The sequence below is a fragment of the Conger conger genome, chromosome 2 (assembly GCF_963514075.1).
Source record: "Conger conger chromosome 2, fConCon1.1, whole genome shotgun sequence".
NCBI lineage: Eukaryota > Metazoa > Chordata > Actinopteri > Anguilliformes > Congridae > Conger > Conger conger.
Window position 1 is genome coordinate 79,989,794 of NC_083761.1, and position 18,515 is coordinate 80,008,308.

An 18,515-nucleotide genomic window follows, 5' to 3' on the forward strand; every position below is an offset into this window, starting at 1 on the left:
AAGGTACAATAGGTAAACACGCTCAAACCACAACACTATTTATCCCACCCCTTCCCTCTGAATGCACTGACGTTGAAACGCCATTGGCTGTAGCAATTAGAACCAATTTTCAACCAATGAGCTTGAATTGGTCAGTTATACAATGTTTTGGTACAGAGTGCCGGCCCGTCAACTGTATATTTTGAAACCCAAATTTAAGGGCTATAAACACAGGCAGGCAGGAGGGTGAGTCAACATGTCAATGAGCCTTTTTCAATGATGGGAAGGGATTTACAATGGTCTTGTAACAATGTTTTAACACAAAAATCTTACCTATTGTACCTTTAAGGAGAAACGATGGCCTGGGACCCTCAGGAGAGGAGTGCTATGTAAGAAAGCTTAATGCTGTACAGCGCTTACAGATGTGGAGGTTTTAAGCACACTTAGCTGGCCGTGGTTTGAAACTTTGTTCAGCCCTGTTACGATGAAGTAATAACAGATACGGGTATGTATCTTAAGAAATGTAAACATTATTATAGTTATTATTACTATTATTAATATTATTGTTGTCTTGCAGTAATTCATTTATTTGTACAGCTGAGAATTTTACTGGTGCTTTTCAGATTCTCCAGACTACTGTATTAAGATATCCAAATCCGGCAATGAACGTGTGCATGTTTGTTGATTGGGGTGTGTGTTTGGGGTGTGTGTGTGTGTTTGTTTGGGGTGTGCGTGTGTGTGTGTGTGTGTGTGTGTTTGGGGTGTGCGTGTGTGTGTGTGTGTTTGGGGTGTGTGTGTGTGTTTGGGGTGTGCGTGTGTGTGTGTGTTTTGGGTGTGTGTGTGTGTGTGTTTGGGGTGTGCGTGTGTGTTTTTGGGGTGTGTGTTTGTGTGTGTGTGTGTGTGTCTGTGTCTGTGTTTTGGGTGTGTATGTGTGTGTGTGTGTGTGTGTGTCTGTGTTTTGGGTGTGTATGTGTGTGTGTGTGTGTGTATGTATGTGTGTGTGTGTGTGGGGGTGTGTGTGTATGTATGTATGTGTGTGTGTGTGTGTGTGTGTGTGTGTTTGGGGTGTGTGTGTGTGTGTTTGCCTTTGTGGGTGTCAGTGTCGCAGAAACTTGCAGTGTACTCTGATTCTCAGAACAGAGATGCCACTTCCTGTTAGACTGTTATCTTGGGCGTCCCACAGGAAGCGGAGGGTCTGGGACAGGAAGCGAAGCATCTGCGATGTTTTCCGAGATACGCCATGATTCCAGGGTCATTCAGGGCTTTGGGCCGCCAGCAGGAGTGCTAGCCTCCTCTTCTGAGACAGGGGTTTCTCCCAAAAAGCCTTGCCCGACCCAAGGTGGCTCTCTCTACTTCTCCGTACCCAGGCCCCTGGCCTAAAGAAGCCAATGTCGATCGGCATTGGATTTTTTTGTAGTCCTGTTTGGCGGCTGCGATAGGGCCGCTGTGGCTGGTTTGAGGGCACTCTGCTTCCGTGCCCAGGCACTCGGGGGGTCTCGCCGCGGGGAGGGAGAGGTGAGAGGGAACCCTGGGCTGGGACCACAGGTTAACCCTGCGAGGCGCGAGGTCACCAGTACTTGCCTAACTGAACATTCTAATGCTGACGTAATAATCGGACAAGCAGTGGACTTTGGCTTTGGGACTGAGCGGCTTTAACCCTTTGAGGTGTGAGGTAGCTGAACATTCTAATGCTGATCACAATCACTGCTGGTGACTGAAGGCACTGGAGTTCTAGAACACTGCTTTAGAATTTTATAAAAAACATTCTAAAAACTCTAAATGATAATACATTTTTAAAAAATAAGATCACTTTTACTGCTGGTGCAGTAAAAGCTGCTTTATTGATCAACATTTGGTGTGTGTGGGTAATTTGGTCAGCCTAAATCTTTCACTGCTGTTCCCTGGTCTGGTTTGCGTTGTTTCAGTGGAGCGTGAAAGGTTGTGTTTGTGTTTTCTGCTTGGTATTGTGACAAGTACCCTACCTCTGCCAGTGTGTTTGGCAGTGTCTGGGCTGGGTGTCAGTTTGATTGTTTAAGCAGTCAGACAAGGTCTGTGGGTGTGTGTGCCCGTGTGTGTGTGTGTGTGTGTGAGTGAAACAAAATGGTTTCTGGTGCAGAACAAACACCATGACCCATCATTGGTCATGTTACTCGTTCTGTGTGTGCTAAAAGCTTCTGCACATGCTGAAGGTCTTAGTTAATCAGGCCCAATGTGTCTTTCACAATGGGCCTCTCTGACAATGAATGTGGGATCCCAGCTCAGATCAATAGAGCGTGAGTGAGTGAGTGAGTGAGTGAGTGAGTGAGTGAGTGAGTGAGTGAGTGAGTGAGTGAGTGAGTGAGTGAGTGAGTGAGTGAGTGAGTGAGTGAGTGAGTGAGTGAGTGAGTGAGTGAGTGAGTGAGTGAGTGAGTGGATTATGTTTGGGAGTAATGAAGAGAGAGAGCGAGAGAAAGAGGGAGAGAGGGTAAGTGATGGAGGGAGGGAGAGAGTGAGTTGATTATGTTTGGGAGTAATGGAGAGGGAGAGAGGGTAAGTGATGGAGGGAGGGAGAGAGTGACTTGATTATGTTTGGGAGTAATGGAGAGAGCGAGAGAGAATTTAATGAATGGCTGAGTGATGGAGGGAGGGAGAGTGACAGAAAGAAGGAGTGGATAAGCTGAGGGTGAGGAGGGAGACTGAATGAATGTGAGTAAGGGATGGACAGAGGGAGAATGAGTGAGTCATAGAGAGAGAGAGAAAGTAGAGTAGAGAGAAGTATGAGAGAGAGAGCGAGAGAGTGGCAATACACTTTGGCAATGCAGATTTCAAAATATGCCACGCAAAAAAAAAAAAGAAGCATTTTGAATTTGAATGGGAGTGTGAGTGAGAGTGTAACTATGCGAGTGAGAGAGAGAGAGAGAAAATGAGAGGGGGAGGGGGGAGGAGGGAGGGGGAGAGAGAAAGAGGGAGAGAGGGATTGAGCAGGCTCTGTTTCCAGGGTAAACATTGCCGCAGGGTTTCTCTGAGTTCAGATTGATCCGAGTGTTTAATAACATCGGAGAGAGAGAGAGAGAGAGAGAGAGAGGGGACGCAGTGCATGAGCGGGACAGAGAAGAGAGAGGAACGTGAGGGAGAGACAGAGACAGAGACGGTGAGAGAGCAGAGGCTTGTGGGTAATCGGCGGCGCTGATGGACATGCCCGCGCTCTGAGAGGTCGTCCGCCGAGCTCATGTGTGACCGAAAGAGCTCCAGGAGGCATGCTGGGAAGAAGGAGGCCTCGAAGGCCCAGGAAGGGCCACTTCCTACTGGGGCAGAGGCTCTGGTGCCTGCTCGTGATGGTGAGTGTTCATGATGGCGTGTGTGTGAGTGATTGTGAGTGATTGTGCATGCGTGAGTGATTGTGAGTGATTGTGCATGCGTGAGTGATTGTGAGTGATTGTGCATGCGTGCGTGTGAGTGAGTGCGTGAGTGAGTGTGCGTGAGTGAGTGTGCGTGAGTGTGCGTGAGTGTGCGTGAGTGAGTGTGTGTGAGTGTGTGTGAGTGTGTGTGAGTGTGTGTGAGTGTGCGTGTGTGAGTGTGAGTGAGTGTGAGTGAGAGTGTGTTTGAGTGCGTGTGTGTGTGTGTGTGTGTGAGAGTGTGAGTATGTGTGTCAGAGTGTGTGAGTGTATGTGTGTGAGTGTGTCGTGAGTGAGTGAGAGTGTGTGGTTGTGTGTGCTCATGCATTCATATGAATTTGGGGGGGTTGGTATGGGCAGTCAGATTTTACGCATTCTTTCAGACCAGCAGTGTGTGTAACGTGTGCAGGAGGGTTAATCAGGGCTGGGGGAGGGTGGATGGATCAATCCCCCCTACCCCCCACTCCCCACAACAGGGGCTAATTTGGTGCTGAAAGCTGTCTGTGTAGGACAGGGGGTCACCCATGCATACATCTCCCATGATCCCTTGCCCTGGTTCTGCTGGAGGGCCACAGAGCCTGCCTGTGTGTTTTCACCAGATGATAGGAGTTCTCTCTCTAATTCATTGCCTAATTGATCAAACCATCAACAGGATTGCGGGCACCTTGATGTTTCACAACACTGTGTATAAGTATGGCATTACAATGCTATTACCAGGGCCGTGCATGTTAATAACAAAGTGTTTAATCGTGTTAGTAACAAAGTGTTTAATCGTGTTAATAACAAAGTGTTTAATCGTGTTAATAACGAAGTGTTTAATCGTGTTAATAACATAGTGTTTAATCGTGTTAATAACAAAGTGTTTAATTGTGGTAATAACAAAGTACTTAATCGTGTTAATAACAAAGAGTATAATCTTGTCAGTAACAAAGTGTTTAATCGTGTTAATAAGAAAAGTGTTTAATCATATTGATAACAAAAGTCTTTAATCGTGTTAATAAGAAAAGTGTTTAATCATATTGATAACAAAAGTCTTTAATCATGTTAATAACAAAGTGTTTAATCGTGTTAATCAGAAAAGCGTTGAATCGTGTTAATAACAAAGTGCTTAATCGTGATAATGACAAAAGTATTTAATCGTGTTAATAAGAAAAGTGTTTAAGCGTGTTAATAACAAAGTACTTAATCGTGTTAATAACAAAGAGTATAATCTTGTCAGTAACAAAGTGTTTAATCGTGTTAATAAGAAAAGTGTTTAATCGTGTTAAAAAGAAAAGTGTTTAATCGTGTTTGTAACAGAGTTTAATCATGTTGATAACAACAGTCTTTAATCATGTCAATAACAAAGTGTTTAATCGTGTTAATAAGAAAAGTGTTTAATCGTGTTAATAAGAAAAGTGTTTAGCTGTGTTAAATACAAAGTGTTTAATCGTGTTAATAACAAAGTGCTGCTTAATCGTGATAATGACAAAAGTATTTAATCGTGATAATAACAGTTGTTAAAAAAAAAGTGTAAAAAAAAATAAAGTGTTGATTTGTGTTAACAGTAGTCTTTAATCTTGTTAATAACAAAGTGTTTAATCGTGTTTATAACAAAAGTATTTAATTGTGATTACATTACATCACATTATTGGCATTTGGCAGACGCTCTTATCCAGAGCGATGTACAGTTGAGTTGATTAGACTAAGCAGGAAACAATCCTCCCCTGGAGCAATGCAGGGTTAAGGGCCTTGCTCAAGGGCCCAACGGCTGTGCGGATTTTATTGTGGCTACACGTGGATTAGAGCCACCGACCTTGCGTGTCATTTACCTTAACCACTATGCTACAGGCCGCGCCTTGATAATAACAAAGTGTTTCATCGTGTAAACAACAGTCTTTAATTGTGTTAATAACAAAATGTTTAATCTTGTTAATAACAAAAGTATTGAATCAAATCAAACTCTGGAAGATAGGATATGCAGCAGTGTTTCTGTTTTCTAATTGGCTGAAGATCCAGTTCATCACCGTTCATGGCCCGCCAGTGTAGAGGTGCACAATGAGGACCGTATCTGTTTCATGATTTCATGCCAACTTCTGGCCTTAATTTCATAATTAGCCCTAACATTTACGCTATCTGACATTTTGGCTCCATTTCTTGATAAGCATGTGAACACATCCCACATTCTTACCCAGCATTCCTGCTGGTGAGCCCCTCTCCAGCAACAGCCTGGAGTGTGTGTGCGTGCGTGTGCGTGTGCGTGCGTGTGCGTGCGTGTGTGTGCGCATGTGTGTGTGTGCACACCTGCGCGTCTGTGTGTGTGTGTGTGTGCCTGCGTTTGTGTGTGTGTGTGTGTCTATGTCTGTCTGTGTGTGTGTGTGTGCATGCTCATACGTCTGTGTGCGTTTGCGCGCGTGCGTGTGTGCACACATATGCTTGCATATGCTCGTGTGTGTGCGTGCTGGCATGTGTGCTTCCATTTGCCTGTTTACATGTGTGTTTGCATGTGTCTGTTTATGTGTGTCTGTGTGTGTGTGTGTGCATATGTGCGTGTGTGAGGGAGAGGGATGGAACGATGGAGAAAGAGTAACAGTTGAACACTAATGAGTCCCTCTCCTCTCGTCCTGGTGCTAGTCTGTCTGGCTACAGCTGGGATGGAGGTGGGGATTGTGAGGTGGAGGTGTGAGGGGGAGAGAGGTGTGGGATTCATGGGGGACTGGAATAGGCTCTTTCCTGTAAAGAATATCCTCCATGGGTCATTTTGCATGTGCTGTAAAGTGTTCTGCATAAGCTGTAAAGCGTTTAGCATTTGCTGCAAAGTGTTTATCATGGGCAGTAAAGCGTTTGCATGTGCTGTAAAGTGTTTAGCATTTGCTGCAAAGCGTTTATCATGGGCAGTAAAGCATTTGCATGTATCCAGACGACGGCGTGCCTGCAGAGCTTCTCTGAGCTTCCGTACAATTGGACGTGATTAGATTGTGTAAAAAAGCAGTTGGGTATTTATTTTGGGTGATATTATAAGAGGCAGTTGGGTATTTATTTTGGGTGATATTATAAGAGGCAGTTGGGTATTTATTTTGGGTGATATTATAAGAGGTAGTTGGGTATTTATTTTGGGTGATATTATAAGGGGCAGTTGGGTATTTATTTTGGGTGATATTATAAGAGGCAGTTGGGTATTTATTTTGGGTGATATTATAAGAGGCAGTTGGGTATTTATTTTGGGTGATATTATAAGAGGTAGTTGGGTATTTATTTTGGGTGATATAAGAGGCAGTTGGGTGTTTATTTTGGGTGATATTATAAGAGGCAGTTGGGTGTTTATTTTGGGTGATATTATAAGAGGCAGTTGGGTATTTATTTTGGGTGATATTATAAGAGGCAGTTGGGTGTTTATTTTGGGTGATATTATAAGAGGCAGTTGGGTATTTATTTTGGGTGATATTATAAGAGGCAGTTGGGTATTTATTTTGGGTGATATTATAAGAGGCAGTTGGGTATTTATTTTGGGTGATATTATAAGAGGCAGTTGGGTATTTATTTAGGGTGATATTATAAGAGGCAGTTGGGTATTTATTTTGGGTGATATTATAAGAGGCAGTTGGGTATTTATTTTGGGTGATATTATAAGAGGCAGTTGGGTGTTTATGTTGGAGAACATGCAAAGGCCCAGGCCGGGATTCAAACCCGGGACCTTCTTGCTGTGAGACGACAGTGCTGTCCACAGTGTCACCATGCCGACCACAGACCATGTTTTCTGACTCCTCCCCTTATTCAGTATTGCACGTGGTGTTAAAACGTGGACTTTTTTGGCACGTTGTAGCAGGACGTGCAGCAGGGGGCGTGTTGGATATGGCGGGAGCCAATGGCAGCAGACCATTCTTTTTGTTGTGTATATTGTGACCCAACTCGGCCCTTGTCTGACTCACCAGACGACCCATGTTGGAGGACCCCAAAACCCTAAACCCTGGACTCAAAGCACCCTGGCTACAGTGATGAAATACCCACACACACACACACACACACACACACACACACACTGCCAGTGAACACATGACATTACATTTCTCTTTATTTAGCAGACGCTTTTATCTAAAGTGGCGTACAAAAAAATATATCAAGGTCATTAGAGCAAACTACAGAATGCGTCGGATAAGCTGCAATTCACAAAGAATCAGCCGCGAAGGTTATTTCCAGTACACATGTCAAATAGGCCAAGTCAGTAAGGAACACCCCCTCCCCCACCGTCTGTCCAGAAGGAAGAGCCTACAGGTGGTTCAGGTTAGTAAAAGCGTTAGTAAAAAAGAGTTAGTAAAAACTAGAGATGACGTGAATTCAATGTGCTTCTGCATCCTGCCCTGTTTCTTGGGCTCGTTGATGACCTGCAAAGCATGCTGGGAATGTAGTTTCAACTGAGCTTTTCCCCACCAGACTACTACTAGGAATTAATTGCAGCGTATGACCTCATTTCTCTTTTTATCTCTCTCTCTCTCTCTCTCTCTCTCTCACACACGCATACATACTCGCTAGCAAACCAAGCACGAAAGTCAAACCAACCATTTTCACTAGCTAGGTATAGTATGACTGACAACTGTCACTGTTTGTACCCATGATATGTGTGAGTTTTGCCATTCGGGCCAGTTACCCTGCAGTAAGAGGAATGTACAGTCATATTTGAGCCCAAACGCGGTCTCCAGATCTGAGCACTGATCTATTGATTGTTTTTAACGCCAGCTCTGTCCCATATTGAGTCACATGACCCAACATCATGTCTATTGATTCAACGTGTGTACACGCACATGCACACACGCACATACACACAATGGGAACATACACACACGCACATACACACAATGTGAACATACACAGACACATGGTACGAACACACACACACACACACACACACACGCACAGATGTACAATGCAAACATACACACGCGTACACACACACACACACACACACACACAGTGATGTGAGCTTATGACTCCCCGGTCAGAAAGAGGCTCAGACTCCAATGAAGAAAAGACCATGTGTGTGTAACATCATTGCACTCATTTTTCCCCCTCTCCCTGTGCCCCTGTCTGCCTCTCCTACTCTGCCCTTCTTTCGTTGCCCTCTCACAGTGAAGGAGTTTCTTGCAAAAGCCAAAGAAGATTTCCTGAAGAAATGGGAGATCCCAGCACAGGTGAGTGAGAAAATTGTGTGCGTGCATTTGTGAATGCATTTGTGAGAATGTGTGCGTGCATTTACCTGTGTGTGTGTGTGTGTGTGTGTGTGTGTGTGTGTGTGAATGTGTGAGTGAGAATGTGTGTGCATGTGTGCTGCTTGTGATAGACTGCAGAGAGTTTCAGGGCGGGTGTGGGGGAGGGGGCTGAGATAAAGAGTGATTGAGGCCCTATGGATATGAGTTGAAACTGGTGAAAGCACCAGTGGCGCACAGAACGTCGTCGTTAATAAAAGATAAAAACAGCGATTGCGGCGTAGCGCAGTAGCTAATGTCTTCAGTGTTATGGTGGACCGTAGCCATGGCTGCGGACAGTAATCCGATCTGAATCGATACAAGCTCTAAACATGCGGGCTTACTGGTTTTCACATTGTGTGTGTACGCGTGCGTTATGCGCTTGAGTGAGCCGCACAGGGGGAGAATGGGTAACCCGGGTAACAGACGCCACCGTCCCGCTTCCTGTCCGTGCCTGCTATCGGATGGCGCTCGTCTGAGACTCCCCGCGGAGGCCAGTGTCTGCCCTGCCCCTCGCGGTCGCTGTGGCAACCCTGCCCCAATCACGGCCCTGCGCTCCGCCGGCACACCGCAGCGGAACGGCAGCCTGCTCCCGGTTCCGTTCAGCGAGGCGTTCCGGAAGCAGGACACACAGACGGGGTTTGCAGTTCTACGGGCACGTGTGGTTCCGTTCAGCAAGGCGTTCCGGAAGCAGAACACACAGACGGGGTTAGCAGTTCTACGGGCACGTGTGGTTCCGTTCAGAGGGGCGTTCCGGAAGCAGAACACACAGACGGGGTTAGCAGTTCTACGGGCACGTGTGGTTCCGTTCAGCGAGGGGTTCCGGAAGTAGAACACAGACGGGTTTGCAGTTCTACAGTCACGTGTGTTCGGTCAGCTTGGCATCCGGAAGTAGAGCACAGACCCGTTTTCAAGGTTCTGAGCCTGCTTTCCGGGAAGATATTGCCTGTGTGGCTCAAGGCATCCAGCATCCATGTTTCCTTCCAGAAGTTTCTGCTCTCGATCATTCATCATTAGTGTACACACGTGTACACACGCGCATATACACATATGCACACGCCTTATTTGTAAACTGGAGCAGCCCATGCCTCAATTAAGACTCAGTGGGTTGATTACAAGCAATAATGAGTAATGCTGATTGTCTCTGTTCAGCTCAGTCTCACTTCCCCAGTGGGAAATATACTGTGCATTGCTTTTGTGTGAGCGAGCGAGTGAGTTTGTGTGAGCGAGAGAGAGACCCACCCATTATGAGGACACTGTGCTATCATGCTCCTTGCCTTCTAACATTATGTTTATTTAGCTGACGCTTTTATCCAAAGCAACTTACAGTTGATTAGACTAAGCAGGGGGCCGTCCCTCATGGAGCAGTAAGAGCCCAACATTGGCACAGATCTTATCATGGCTAGGAAAAATGTGAATGCTCCAGTAGGCATTGAGTCGCCTGTGACTGACAGTGACCCCTCTGTCTCTCGCCTCCAGAACACTGCGTCCCTGGACCAGTTTGAGCGGTTAAAGACGCTGGGCACCGGGTCCTTTGGACGTGTCATGCTGGTCAAGCACAAAGAGACGGGTCAGCACTATGCCATGAAGATCCTTGACAAACAGAAGGTGAGTGGATGAGGAAGAACTCCCGGAGGAGTCAGAGTGATGTCATAGTGCACGATTCTGTAGGAGGGGCTGGAGTGATGTCATAGTGCATGATTCTGTCGGAGGGGCTGGAGTGATGTCACAGTGGATACTTCTGTCGGAGGGGCTGGAGTGATGTCACAGTGCTTGATTCTGTAGGAGGGGCTGGAGTGATGTCACAGTGCATGATTCTGTAGGAGGGGCTGGAGTGATGTCACAGTGCATACTTCTGTCAGAGGGGCTGGAGTGATGTCACAGTGCATGATTCTGTAGGAGGGGCTGGAGTGATGTCACAGTGCATGATTCTGTAGGAGGGGCTGGAGTGATGTCACAGTGCATGATTCTGTGGGAGGGGCTGGAGTGATGTCACAGTGCATGGTTCTGTAGGAGGGGCTGGAGATTTGTCCAGTGGAGTTTCTGGATGAGGCCAGCATGATATGAGTGGTGTAGGGGCCTCACAGTGTGCAGTGGTGCGTTCACTGCTTGCGTCGAAAGGTTGGAACTAGGACAACAGGCCGACGTGATTAGCCTCACTCTGACCGCATCACCATGCATGCTTGGAATAATGAATATCACGAACAAAAACCACGATGTTCAGCTGTGACGCATTTGTCATCTTGCAAACTCCGGAGCTTCCCGAGATTCCGACTGGGAATGACGACGTGAGGACATTGGAGGTCAGACACAAGCTTTGACCTTGAAGGGGAAGCGTGCCGTGTCCCCTGATTACGTGGGCGGCCATTCCAATCGTGCTCTGTGGATTCAGCCTCGTCCTAGTGTCGTGCATGGTTTTCTTTGAGGGACGTCGCCCACAAAGGTAGAGTCCTCCCCCATGCTGGAGGCTCACTGCCCCCTGGTGGACTGATGATAGCATGACACGCACGTTCATCGGTGCCAGCCGGTGCAGGGGAAAAACAGATGTTCAGGCTGACACGACCGTAAGTCACGCCGCCCGAAGCTCGCCTCATAAAAACGGATGAAGCCCCCTCTGATTGAAGGTCACTTTTGGACCGCGAGGCGGAAAATGTCTGAAATCTTCCGACAATCAGCGGCCTCCCCAGCCGAGCGGAGAGGGTCCGGTGAGCCGAAGAGACGGGTCTCTGTGAAAACGCCGCCGTATTTCCGGAGTTACGGCTTCATTCCGTATTTTAAAAAATGTTTTTTCCTCCCTCAAGGGGGGACTAATTCTGGTCGAGCAGACGTCTGTATCCAGGGAGACGCATTCGCTTGCGTCCTTTACATACAGCTGGGCGTCTAGTGGAGCAGCTCAGGTTAAGCGCGTCGCTTAAAGGTACAATAGGTAAGATTATTGTGTTAAAACATTGTTACAAGACCGTTGTAAATCCCTTCCTATCGTTGAAAAAGGCTCACTGACATGCTGACTCACCCTCTGCCTAGTCTTAATAGTCCTTAAATTCGGGTTTCGAAATATACAATTCACGGCCCGACACTCTGTACCAAAACATTCCACAACTGTACAATTGTTCAAGCTGATTGGTTGAAAATTTGGATTTAATTGCCACGGCCAATGGTGTTTCAACATCAGCGCGTTTAGAGAGACGGGGGACGGATAAACAGTGTTTCGGTTTGAAGTCCTGTTCGAGCTGCTGATCGCAGCTGTTCGAGCTGCTCATCCCGGCTGTTCCTGCTGCTCATCCTGGCTGATCCAGGGCGAAGAGGACGGCGGGCCTGTGACGGAGGGTTGGATGGATCTTTGCAAGCCGTTCTCTCCTTCCGAAACGCGAAATGAGAAAATCCTAAACGGACGCAATAATAACACCGCGGAACGGCAACGAACCGAGGAGAAGACATGCAGGCGGAGGGAGGGAGGGAGGGGTGGCGCTCTCTCTGGGGCGGGCTCCTGGCGGCCCGGGCCGCGTGCCACTCCGCAGCGGAGCCTCCACAGATACAGAGTACATATCGATATTAATATACATACTCATGTGGGAATTAATGCCGCATAACGGGGAACGGCAGTGCCTGGTCTCAGATGTTCCCCCTCCCCTCCACAGCCCTGACCGGCCCTTGTGGAAATGCAATATACTGCGGCCTGTAGCGTAGTGGTTAAGGTAAATGACTGGGACCCACAGGGTCGGTGGTTCTAATCCCGGTGTAGCCACAATAAGATCCGCACAGCCGTTGGGCCCTTGAGCAAGGCCCTTAACCCTGCATTGCTCCAGGGGAGGATAGTCTCCTGCTAATCAACTGTACGTCGCTCTGGATAAGAGCGTCCGCCAAATGCCAATAATGTAATATATCATAAATATATGTGGACTTGTGTGGGGGAATATTGGGCCAGCAGTATATCCCACAGCAGTGAAATATCTTCCAATGGTTTAAAGTGGAAATGTATTTGTATAGTTGTGAAGTGCTATGCAGAAGAGAATCTCTGAACACACAACGCTTCATGACTCTTCAGTGGATAGGCTACAGCAGTACAAGTCCAGTATGTTGCCGTATATTTCAATATATTTTTACATTTCCACGAGGGAAATGGGCAAGATGTCACTGGTGCAGTTAGGCAGCAGGGGGGCAGGCATTTAAATCCTGGGCACTGGTAACCGAGGCAACCAAGTAACACACACACACACACACACGCACACACACACACTTTGGCTTGTCCCATAGAGAAAGTTGCAAGCAGGGCAGAGAGGGGGTTCCCATCGAAAGCATTCCCTGATTGAACACATGGGTCCCACCCGTCTCCTCTGACCTCAGGAAGCACGCGGCTACATGCTAATGTGATTGTGATGTCATTGCGGAAGCCTCCGCGTCCTAGAAGTTGTTAAAGTGAAGTTGAGCTGAAAACTGTTCTCTTCTCCTCCCTCCCTCTCCCTCTCTCCTACTCCCTGCCTTCCTCCCTCTCCCACTCCCTCCCTCCCTTTCCCTCTCTCCTACTCCCTGCCTTCCTCCCTCTCCCCCTCTCCCACTCCCTCCCTCTCCCTCTCTCCTACTCCCTGCCTTCCTCCCTCTCCCCCTCTCCCACTCCCTCCCTCCCTCCCTCTCCGTCTCATACTCCCTCCCTCTCCCTCTCCCTCTCTCCTACTCCTTCCCTCCCTCCCTCCCTCCCTCCCTCTCCCCCTCTCCTACTCCCTCCCTGCCTGTCATCCTCTCACTCTCTCAGGTGGTGAAGCTGAAACAGATTGAACACACACTGAATGAGAAGCGAATCCTGCAGGCAGTCAGCTTCCCTTTCCTTGTCCGAGTGGAGTACTCCTTTAAGGTACAGACTCTGTGTGTGTGTGTGTGTGTGTGTGTGTGTGTGTGTGTGTGTGTGTGTGCGCCCATGTGTGTGTGTACTCGTATGTGTGTGCGTGTGGGTGTGTATGTGGGTGCGTGTGAGTGTGTGTGTGTGCTCGTATATACGTGTGTGTGTACTCGTATGTGTGTGCGTGCGTGTGAGTGTGTGTGTGTATGTATGTGTGTGCATGTGTGTGTGCTTGTATATATGTGTGTGCTTGTGTGTGTGATGTGTGAGTGTGTGTGTGTGCTCGTATATGTGTGTGTGGGCCTCTGTGCATGTACAGGCGTATATGTGCGTTGGTGTGTGCGCAGTGGTGTAACTGTCTGTATGGAGGTGCTGATGGCCCCTGCGCCTCCCTCAGGACAACACTAACCTGTACATGGTGATGGAGTACGTCCCTGGAGGCGAGATGTTCTCTCACCTGAGGAGAATCGGCAGATTCAGGTGAGTGGGGCTCATTCGTTCTTACACGCATGCACACACACGCATGCACACACACACATAAAAACACACACGCACACACATACATACACACGCACACACATACATACACACGCACACGCACACACACACATACACACATGCACGCACGCACATACACACACATAAACACACGCACGCACACACATAAACCCCCACACACACATACACACATAAACCCACACACGGACATACACACACACATACACTCACACACACATAAACCCACACACGCACATACATGCACACATACACTCACACACACACTGCAAAAAAACATTTTCTCTCAAGTAGGACATACTTGGTTGTTTTAAGTTACTGTTTGCTTGACAAGTGAAATTTTCTTACCTAATTAGCAAATCTTGAAATTGGTCAAACTTAATTGGCAATATTTTTGTCTTATTTAGTAAAAATGCAATCGAAATTTGATTTTAAGTTTAAATCTAAAACTAAAATACTTGCTGAGATTGACTTATTTCTTGGCTACTGCAGTATGGCCACTGCATTTTGCTTTGCTGTATTTGTTTTCTGGTAAACTCCAACCAGTGGTCCTCACTCCTGGTCCTGGAGAGCCGCAGGGTATCCTGGGGTCCTCACTCCTGGTTCTGGAGAGTCGAAGGGTGTGCTGGGGTCCCCTCTCCTGGTTCTGGAGAGCCGCAGGGTGTGCTGGGGTCCTCACTCCTGGTCCTAGAGAGCCGCAGGGTGTGCTGGGGTCCTCACTCCTGGTTCTGGAGAGCCGCAGGGTGTGCAGGTTTTTGTTTTTGCCTTAATGTCCAAGTCCAAGAAATCAGGTGAGGCCAGTTAACTGTGTAATTAACTGCTTTAATTGATCTATTAAGTGCTGACTAACAACGAAAGCCAGCACACCCTGCAGTGATCCAGGATCGGGAGTGAGTATTAACTGCCGTGTTTCATGTTAGCGTCGAAGTTCACGTGAACATTTGAATATGCTGAAATAATATTTTTATGATAAAGCTGGATGGCCCTCCTTAACCAAAAGGAGAGAGTGGCACTGCATTGTGTTTATATATGAGGCCCTTATCATGAAACATCCCCCTTCCCTCTTGACTCTAATCACGCTGAAGGCCAATAACTATCCCTCAAGATCCCATTATTTGATTTTAGACACACCATATGTGAAACCAAGTTTGGTCAGTCCTGTTTTAAATTCTTTGCCCCTTTTATCTGGAATTATTTTAAAGATGCACAAGCGCATAAACTAAGATCCCATGTCCCGTTAAATAATTTTTATACAGATACAGATTTATACAGATTTTTATACAAATTCTGTATGTAAATACTTTGATTTGATTGTGTGCTGTTTATTGTTATCTGTAACGTTTGCCTGAATCATATTTGTCTGTCTCCATGCCTGTATGTGTTTTTTGACCTATGTATATAGCTCTCACTTGAAAAAGAGACGCCTATCTGAATGTGACCACCTATTAATAATAATAATAATAATAATAATAATAATACTTTGTCACACGCTGTCACACACCCCTGGCCTGACAGAGATGGACACAGAGAGGTAGAGTGAATGTCGGTTTTCACCGGCGTCTTCTTTCCCACACACAACGAGAGCGAACGTATAAACAAATAAAACTTCCGTCTTCTTCCGTCATCTCACGGGAGTGGGGTTCAACACAGGAAACTGAAAAAAACAAAGGCAAACAAAACCAGACTGTGGCTTTCACTTTGTAGCTTTGTGGCTTTCGGCCTCATCCCTCTCACACCACGGCTCTCCCTTTCGCGGTTCCCCGGTCTCAGACAAGCACACATTTAACGGCCTGGCCTGGTCCTCAAAATTGCCCTGCCTCCCTCCCACAAACTGAGCCCCGACTGCCACATAATTTATTTCTCTTATTTTTAAAAACATCTGGTAGGTGGAAGTAAGTGACAAGGCACTTGTGTTGGCATTTCAGGCTGCTAAGGGGACTGCCCCACTTTACATACAATCTTTAATTGCTCCCTACACCCCAGCAAGACCACTCTGGTCTGCTCTGGTCACCTTGTGGTTCCCTCACTACGAGCACTTGGCAGTCGAGCTGCACGTTCACGCCTGTTTTCCGTTCTGGTTTCTCGGTGGTGGAATGACTTATCTACCACTGTCAGGACAGCAGAATCCCTCCCCATATTTTGACGCAGACTAAAAACACACCTTTTGAAACTATACCTTCGTCCTCCCCCCCGATATCCCTCTTGTCTAACCCTGACCCTTAATAAAAAATAGTTTGCACTTACAATCACTGTTTTTGTCTTTAGCATATTTTACTGGTTATGGATTTGATGCTTTTAACCTGTGGAAGAACCCATGCACTTGTAAGTGGCTTTGGATAAAAAGCGTCTGCCAAATGACTAAAATGTAAAATATGTGACAGAGAGGCCACGTAAGAGGGGTAGTCCAGTGCAGAAGGCTCCAGTGTTTTAATGTTGGGTGCCCTCCTCCACAGTCATCCTGAGATCACAAGTGTGTCTCCCCCTTAAAGCTACAATAGGTAATTTCTGACTTCTAACGGTCAAGAGAGGAATTGGCGCAACAAACACGCTCAAACCACAACACTGTTTATCCCTCCCCCTTCTCTGTGAACGCGCTGATGTTGAAACGCCATTGCCCGTGGCAATTGGAACCAATTTTCAACCAGTGAGCTTGAATTATTGTACAGCGATACGATGTTTTGGTACAGAGTGCCAGCCCATCAACCGCATATTTTGAAACCCAAATTTAAGGACTGTAAACACAGGCAGAGGGTGAGTCAACATGTCAGTGAGCCTTTTTCAATGATAGGAAGGGATTTTTAATGGTCTTGTAACAATGTTTTAACACGTAAATGTTACCTGTTTAATGTACCCCCCCCCCATCCCCACTCCCTCCACAGTGAACCCCATGCTCGCTTCTATGCCGCCCAAATCGTGCTGACCTTCGAGTACCTACACTACCTGGACCTCATCTACCGAGACCTGAAGCCAGAAAACCTGCTCATTGACCAGCAGGGCTACATACAGGTGAGTTTACCGGCTCATAAGCCAGTAGGGCTACATACAGGTGAGTTTACCTGCTCATAAGCCATTAGGGCTACATACAGGTGAGTTTACCTGCTCATAAGCCAGTAGGGCTACATACAGGTGAGTTTACCTGCTCATAAGCCAGTAGGGCTACATACAGGTGAGTTTACCTGCTCATAAGCCAGTAGGACCACATACAGGTGAGTTTACCTGCTGAAGGTGACAGTCACGCAAATAACTGACTGACCCTGGTGAGTGGCACACAGCTTGTCTATTCTGGGTCAGGCAGAGCATCGACTCAGCCCCAGGGCTTTGAACGGCATTTACTTTTCAGGTAGGCAAGGGAGGAAAATCCACTTTCAAAAAGATGGGTGGTTGCAAAAGGCTGACCATTGCATTTGCTGCCCGCTGGGGGGAAGTATTTCTGGCAAGACATCAAGAACTAGATGAGAGGTCTTGACCCATTACATGTAATTTGGCTGACAGTCGATTTAGACAAAGCAGGAGACAATCCCCCCCTGGAGCAATGCAGGGTTAAGGGCCTTGCTCAAGGGCCCAACGGCTGTGCGGATCTTATTGTGGCTACCCTGGGCCTTGCGGGTCCCAGTCATGTACCTTAGCCACTAGGCTACAGGCTGTCCCAGTCATGTACCTTAGCCACTAGGCTACAGGCTGTCCCAGTCATGTACCTTAGCCACTAGGCTACAGGCTGTCCCAGTCAAGTACCTTAGCCACTAGGCTACAGGCTGTCCCAGTCATGTACCTTAGCCACTAGGCTACAGGCTGTCCCAGTCATGTACCTTAGCCACTAGGATACAGGCTGTCCCAGTCATGTACCTTAGCCACTAGGCTACAGGCTGTCCCAGTCATGTACCTTAGCCACTAGGGTACAGGCTGTCCCAGTCATGTACCTTAGCCACTAGGCTACAGGCTGTCCCAGTCAAGTACCTTAGCCACTAGGCTACAGGCTGTCCCAGTCATGTACCTTAGCCACTAGGCTACAGGCTGTCCCAGTCATGTACCTTAGCCACTAGGCTACAAGCTGTCCCAGTCATGTACCTTAGCCACCAGGCTACAGGCTGTCCCAGTCATGTACCTTAGCCACTAGGCTACAGGCTGTCCCAGTCATGTACCTTAGCCACTAGGCTACAGGCTGTCCCAGTCATGTACCTTAGCCACTAGGCTACAGGCTGTCCCAGTCATGTACCTTAGCCACTAGGCTACAGGCTGTCCCAGTCAAGTACCTTAGCCACTAGGCTACAGGCTGTCCCAGTCATGTACCTTAGCCACTAGGCTACAGGCTGTCCCAGTCATGTACCTTAGCCACTAGGATACAGGCTGTCCCAGTCATGTACCTTAGCCACTAGGCTACAGGCTGTCCCAGTCATGTACCTTAGCCACTAGGCTACAGGCTGTCCCAGTCAAGTACCTTAGCCAGTAGGCTACAGGCTGTCCGAGTCATGTACCTTAGCCACTAGGCTACAGGCTGTCCCAGTCATGTACCTTAGCCACTAGGCTACAAGCTGTCCCAGTCATGTACCTTAGCCACCAGGCTACAGGCTGTCCCAGTCATGTACCTTAGCCACT

The 18,515-nt window shown here is 47.4% G+C and overlaps 1 protein-coding gene across 2 annotated transcripts in view; it reads left to right on the forward strand.

Annotated features, from left to right (window-relative positions):
* The window catches only part of LOC133117270 (cAMP-dependent protein kinase catalytic subunit alpha), a 33,370-nt gene that overhangs the window by 3,993 nt on the left and 10,862 nt on the right, over nt 1–18,515 (forward strand). The window contains exons 1-6 of one of the 2 annotated variants that reach the window (XM_061227288.1): nt 2,941–3,296; nt 8,457–8,518; nt 10,052–10,180; nt 13,323–13,421; nt 13,804–13,886; nt 16,802–16,928. In XM_061227288.1, the coding sequence (XP_061083272.1) occupies nt 3,188–3,296; nt 8,457–8,518; nt 10,052–10,180; nt 13,323–13,421; nt 13,804–13,886; nt 16,802–16,928 (609 nt within the window). In that variant the 5' untranslated portion in view covers nt 2,941–3,187. Of the gene's footprint in view, nt 1–2,940; nt 3,297–8,456; nt 8,519–10,051; nt 10,181–13,322; nt 13,422–13,803; nt 13,887–16,801; nt 16,929–18,515 lie in introns of those variants that run through there. The other variant, XM_061227289.1, reaches the window with a different exon arrangement.